The 6,811-nt window shown below is 47.1% G+C and overlaps 1 protein-coding gene across 1 annotated transcript; it reads left to right on the top strand.

Moving 5' to 3' along the window:
• Window positions 1–2,008: 2,008 nt before the first annotated feature.
• On the top strand, window positions 2,009–6,552 carry LOC147606088 (uncharacterized). The gene is made up of 3 exons (XM_086792349.1): window positions 2,009–3,882; window positions 3,995–4,456; window positions 4,564–6,552. Exons 1-3 carry the CDS (start codon window positions 2,179–2,181, stop codon window positions 5,431–5,433), a joined length of 3,036 nt encoding a protein of 1,011 aa, XP_086648475.1. The 5' UTR covers window positions 2,009–2,178; the 3' UTR covers window positions 5,434–6,552.
• Window positions 6,553–6,811: the final 259 nt, after the last annotated feature.

The following is a 6,811-nucleotide window of genomic DNA, read 5'->3' as shown; positions in this document are numbered from 1 at the left end:
CGGCAGCCAGCGAGGAGCTTTTGAAATCGGCCAGCACGTGAAGGCGATTTCTGGATTGAGGCTCTCTGGCGCAGCTAGAAGAAAAAGCGAAGGGAAGTAGTGAAATGGAGGGGGGCTCTTGGGCGTGTGCAGAGGTGAGCATGATAGGGCCGTTTCGGAGGGGGCTGCCGCACAGGGGGACTTCCGGGGTGTAGGAAGACTAACACAGAGAAGAGGCTGCAGTGCTGGCGACTGAGGAAGGAGCCACCTTTGGCAACCAAAAGAAGGAAGGTGGCCTTGGTTTGTTTTAAAGGAGGGCTAGCTGAAGTCTAGTGGGCGACATCGACTAGAGAGAGACTGCCATGACGGTAGTGAAGCAGGGCGGAGCCGACGGGGAGTTGGCGTAGGTGCAGTACGTATGAAGGTGGTCGCCTCTAGTGTGCGCAGGCGATGACAGAGATAGAGGTGTTGCTGGGGTTTTATACATGATCGCTGCAGTGGTTAGCGTGACTGGATGGTGGTGAAAGGCATTGGAGCTGCCTGGCGAGGGACTGGCACCGTGTGCTGTGTGATGGTAGCTCAGCAAAGAGATAGCTGCAGGGCGAGAGGAGAAGGCTCCCAGGTGAACGCTAGAAAAAGCGGACAAGCTGTGTGCAGGCGAAGATAAACGGGGGGGTCTCCCGTGTACAGAGCAGCTGGGCGCAAGCGCTGGTGGCAGAGGAGCCGCCTTGGGAAGGTTAGCAGGTAGGGTAGCACAGACGTGTGGTGCAGCTGAGGCAGGTCGGGCTGACAGCGAAGGTGATATGGCCGCCGTGTGGGTTCTCAGGCGGGCGTAGCTGCAGCCCCATAGGTGCAGTGGCCGCCTATGGGCTGATGAGCGCAACTGGCCACTGGGAGACGTGGGCGGCTCTGCAACAGGGAAGAGGTGTTTTGTTCAGGATGTAGAACTGCAGTACTGGGGATGCTGTAGGAGCGTTTTCTGCTTCCTCTGAAGCGGACAATTTAAAGCATGCTATGAGGCAATGTGTGTGCAGACTGAGGGCATAGAAGACAAGAACAAGGACATACTTTCAGATGAAGTGATCACCTGCATGCTGAACTGGTTGGGCTGTTCCTTTTTTTTGTTTTTTTTGTTGTTTGGAGCTTCCTGATGGAGCGTTGGTGAACACCTTGCTGCATGCTGCTGATAGCTTGGGGAAGCATTTCTTCTCATAATCAAGGAGGGCCATGTTGCATGTTTGGTGGTGGACCTGATTTCCATGAGTAGTTTATGCTGATTTTGCATGTATACAATGCCAGGAAATGGAGAATGGAATTCCAGAGACACCAAAGTGAAGTAATTTTTGTGAAAGGCAGTTAATGTTTTGGTGTGAATACCTTCTCTTTATGTAAAAAAATCAGCTCCTTTGAGTTGTATCTCATGTAGGTTTTGTGTTGTCATGTAATCAAGCAAGAGGTTATGTGAAATGACAATGTGAATGCCGTCTTTGGTGACCTGTTACTCTCACAGCCAGAAGCCCGGCGCTTTCCCAGCAACACCGCCCACGTCACGAAAGCGCGCTCAAGGAGGCAATGAAGGGGGTGCGAGTGACCTTGGAGTTGGCTCGGAGCGGCGAGATATTCTTGCCCGAACAATGTATAGAGAGCAAGCAAGGATGAATGTCCTACAAGTTTTTGGAAGGGCGGCTTTAGAGGAGCTGGACTCACCTACCAACTCCGATTAAGCCTTTGTAATACAAGTCTTTTGTCTGGTTTATTGTGGTTTGTAGTGTGGCTTCTTTATTTTATGTAGTTACACTATGCTTTGTGGACATAATATAGCTTTGTTCTATGGTTTTTGGTATGGTGTTTACTCTTTCTTCCGCCGCCCCCTAGTGTTCACAGTGGGCGGCGGAAGAAGTCAGGCTCCCTTTTACTTCCCCCTCCCTATGTGAACAGTTGGATGGCGGAAGTGTGCATTTCGTAAGAGTTCCACCTGGAAAAGTGTGTTTGAGAGTATGTTTTCCGTCGCTCCAATGTGAACCCAGCCTTAGGTTTGGAAGCATGCTCAGCAGTCATTAGTGACATCATGTACCATGTGTGGGGACGCCATCCACCGAGACTTGACATGACACGTCATCTCCTAGGTTGTATGGTGGTGAGTTATGAGGAATAGATGATAAAATTGACATCGGCGTTCACTTTGAGTAAACCTCATCAATGGCCCTCCTGCACTTGCCAAGGTCCCCATCGCCTCGACAAGCCAGGGCATTAGATGCTGATTTGCATTGGAGAATCCATGGTGAGGTAGCTGCATTGCCCTCATCCCCTCAGAAATCCGTTTGCTTCTTGGCTTTTCACGGTAGTTTTCTGCAGAAAAGCAAAAACACTGGAGGTTTTGCTGATAAGTCAGGGCATCATTTCGGTATCTTCCCAGCCAGCAAACTGTTAAACACAGTCTCAGATTGGGGGGATGCATCCTGCGATGTGGAAAGGATGGTGATGGGATGTGAATGTGGCTCTTGTGAATCTTTCTGTAGGCAAAGGGGATGGGTAATGGGGACTTTAACATGGGGAGGGTTTGCTCCGGCAGGAGGTTTTTTGGGTTTCAGAAAGCTCTATCAAAAGATTGCTAACCCTAATGTATATCCTGCTAACCCTAATGAGTTTTTTGCGAACCCTAGCCTGGATTTCGTTGGAGGGGATGATGCTGGTTGTAAATCAGGTTCAGGAGGACGTGGAGGTGGTCATGGGGGGCACAATTCTGGGTCTGAAGGGCATTTTGATGCTTACAATGGCCTTGCCCTTATTGGCATGCATGCATTGTATCAAGACATGGATGAAGATGGGGTTTCAGAACACAAGGCAGCACTTGACAGCACAAACATCATAATTAGGGCTGTGCCGCCATCTCCATCCTCCACTGACCATGCCAAACCATCAGATGCTAATCGAGATGGTTTGAGCAACTACAATAAAGAAAGTCAAATTACTCCTATAAATGTATCAGAACTAAACATGGAGCGGGATATGTTTTCAGACAAAAATTCAAGAATGGAAGTTGAAAAACGCGATTTGAGCAATGAGGATGAAGGAAGCCGAATAACCCGCATTGATGGGGAGGACACTGGTTTTACCGAACTTGTGCGGAACATGTACGATTCCTTCAGAACCATTACAAATGCAAGCATGCAGTTGTGTCCGTCCCTCGATGATGGACTTGATGGAAAAGTATTAAAAAACAATAGAGATACTTTGTGCAATGGCAATGAAAGATGTAGCCAAATAAACTCTTTGAACTCTGATGGTGTTTCAGAGGCTAGCCACTGCTCTCAAGGAATCAGAGCTGTGAATACCATTTTTTCTCACTTAAGCAGATACATCTTGCATTGTGGATGGAAGCTTTTGGAAGAAAATCTTGAGAACCCTGCCGTTGCAGCTCAAGTAGATTACTCACATGGAGGCACTTTTTGGAATCACAATGATGATGAAATGCAGGTTGAAGCACAAGATCGAGCGAGAGTTTTGGATGCCAAGGGCCTTTTAGCAGAAAGTGTCAGAGAGTGGGGAATATTGTCACTTAAGCTAAGGGAAATGAAGTTGGATACTTTTCTGTCTCTGCCAGAGCAATTGCGGGTTGAGAAACAAAGTTCAAGAGGTCAGGGAAGTCTACATGATGATGAAACACACGCTTCTGCACATGAACAGTCAGCTGCCTACCAACGGCCACAAGGTGTGATAGACTGGCTTGCTCAGCTTGCACCTTCCGCATTAGCCAAGCAAACTGGTGGTCATGAAACATCAGACAAAGCAGAGCAGTCTGAGCAAGACGAATCAAAAATTTCGACAAGTGAAGGTGTTGCTGCAGCTTCAAAACAGCTCTCTGAAACCGGAGGAAATTCTACTGCAGCAAAGCAGTCTGATGTGAGTGTTTTAACCATTGGCACTGCATCGTCACAGGCTTAAGCTTGCTCATTCAAAAAACATGCTTCTGTTAGTGTAAGTACCTTATCTATGGACATCTTTTCACATGCAGACCGAAGCTCTAAGGCGCTTGCAACGGGAAGCTTTCTCCGAATTGATGAAGATAAGGGAGAGGCTCGAGAAGATAGAACAGTTGGCCCAAGTGCACCGAGAATCGGATCTGTCAGGAGCTGCAAGGACGCATTTGAAGGGAGAGGTGAAAGCTGGAATGGCATTTGTTTTGCTGGAGGATAGTAGCAGCAGGCACTCACGAGGCTCCTTGGAGCTAGCAGGGATGCAAACGGGACTGGATGTCAGGTTCACTTTTGAGACTCCATTCAGGGAGAAGGATGTGCTAATCACACAGTGTGTGTCAGGCCAAGGTAGCAGTGTGGGTGATGGCAGAGCTCTTGGAGGACCCATGAGTTTGGGAAAATTACAGTATGTGACACAAATGAGTAATGATATTTCCTTTTCATTTGTACCCCTTGGGGCACAGGGCAAAGATGTGACAGAGATTATCAATGTCCTGCAGGTATGCACTGTTGTAAATTGTACATTACCATGCATAGATAGCGTCAATGCTATCTCTTTTTTCACAGTAAAAGGATGATTTTCCAGTTGTGATTTGGCCTCTTGCAGGATCAGGGGCTTACAGTTTTCTCCAGCCAAGGACCTGCTCTTTTTAATCATTGCAAAGGATCTGCACTCGGGGCCACTGTGAGTGGTTCGAGGTTTGCCTTCTCCTTCGCACAATATCTTTCAGGCTGGGGTAACCATATCTCCACCATGGGACCTAATGTGGCTGAAGGCGATCCCCTATGTCTTAGCACCCTGGGTCAGTTGTTGCTTCAGCCTGCGGAGGGTCTTATTGTCTCGCTTTCTGGCCTGAATCGGTATTGGCCCAGCCCTCCACTTCCATCCTCTATAGGTCTGCATTGGAGTGAAATGGGGCCTCTCATAATCCCGAAAATCCAGTCTTTGAAGACAAGCAGGTCCAGTATGACCTGTCAGGATCCGCTTGGTGGGTCTCTTTCGCATATCAACAGCTTTGAATCAAATTGGGAAGCTCCAGATCTCAAATACGGCATGGATGCTTTGGAGAGCAAAGGAACTGCGTTGCTTTCAATTGCTGTAGCAAGCTCAGTGGATTTGGGCGAGAATATAAGTGTTAGTGGTTGGGCACAAATAGAAAAAGGGGATTCGGTGCAAGATTCAGATAAAGGAAATTTTCAATGGGCTTTAAGTCTATCAAAGACTTCCAGGAGTGGCATTGATTGGGGAGCAAGCATAGGAGGTTCTCGGCCTGATTTTTGGAGTATGTCAACTAGTAATCACGATGGCTATCCGGGCTATAATGGGGAAGATTTTAATGGTCCACAACTGCATGCGGAGGCTTTTCTGAAAGTTAACTGTGGAAGAGGCTTCACCTTGCAGCCAGGTCTGCTGTATGTGTCAAATAAGCACTCGCGCACACCTGCTGTCGTTGTTCGGTCAAGCTGGTCCTTTTAAACTGGTTTATTTTGGGCCCTCTACGAAGGCAGCATGATGATTCTTGTTTGTGATTAGTTTTATGTTGGGGCATAATAAATTATTCTAGTGTAGAAACCACTTGGTCTAGAGATCTTGTGGCATAGTGTACTTTGTACTTGGTGTTTGGAGCGTCTACTAATCTTTTTCTTTCAAAATACCTGCAGAAGAACTCTGTGTGAGTTCACTGCCTCTTGCAATGGTGGTGGACATAGTCCTCTCTCTCTCTCTCTCTTCCTCTCTGCTCGCTCTTCAGTGCTGTCATATAGATCATATATGGTCTGCTGGCTTGGCTATGGTGTTAAAACTACTACTTCTCTCCATCCCTTTCTCTCTGAGGTTTTCACCCCAGAACTAATTTCACACCAGAACTCATATGTTTGTTCATGCCAGTAATGGCAATAGACATTCCATAGAGCCCCCAGCAACAGACCTTTAGAGCCCCAACATGATAAATTACCATTCAGAGGGAGCTGGTGATGCATATAGGAAGGGAAACTAATACCCCTTGTAGACAGCAACAGGCACAAAGATATGGGGGCTAGGTGTGAAACCCCATCATAATAACTACAGGGACCACTGACATGAAGAAGAAGGAACAAAAACATGAGAAGATGGAGAGACCCACCCAGGCATCCAGGGTGGGTTGAAACTTGGATACGATCCAGATAGGAACAGAAGATACCAAACCTGAACCAAGAGGAACCCTTGGATTTGAATGAAACCAGAAGGTGGGAACCAGACCAGAGAGATGAGAGGGATCCAAGAATCAGTTCCTCCTGACCAGAAAACTAGGTTACAGACTGCGACAAGTGATGGAGATCGCGCAAGAACTGGTAAAAGAATCCTCACCCTTCTAGACAATAGTCGACTCTATCTGATGTTGAAGATACATTGCAGTGATCTGCCAAGATCAAGAACAATTATTCAAGTAACAAGTAACAGTAACAATCTTTTGCACAGAGATACACAAAAGGGACCACATTTTGACATAGGAGTCAGAGCACACATCATAGCAGAATGGTGCACAGAAGGCAAGTGGCCGCTGCAGATGCTGAGTTGTGGTACATTCCATATGAATACAAGAGCAACTTTGTCTCCTACTGTGTCTCGTGAGATTCTATTGTGTTGGTTGTTTAATATTAGAGTTTTCTGTAATGACTGCTCTGATGGGTCTACTGCTGAAGTCCTCGAGTGTCTTATACTTGGAAATTTCAGCTGGTCCCCAAGGGCACACCTAAGTCATTGGATGCTGAAAATTGAGAAGTGATTTCAAGTGTGGCAAGCATGCCAAGAAGGGTAGTCACGGTGGGATAACAGCATCAAAGGTGTAAAGACTATTGTTGTAGGTGATTCCCCA

The sequence above is a fragment of the Cibotium barometz genome, chromosome 58 (genome assembly GCF_041138505.1).
Source record: "Cibotium barometz isolate CiBa-2024 chromosome 58, ASM4113850v1, whole genome shotgun sequence".
Classification (NCBI taxonomy): Eukaryota; Viridiplantae; Streptophyta; class Polypodiopsida; order Cyatheales; family Cibotiaceae; genus Cibotium; species Cibotium barometz.
The sequence above is the reverse complement of the archived record's forward strand: the minus strand, read 5'-3'. Positions and strand labels throughout refer to the sequence as shown.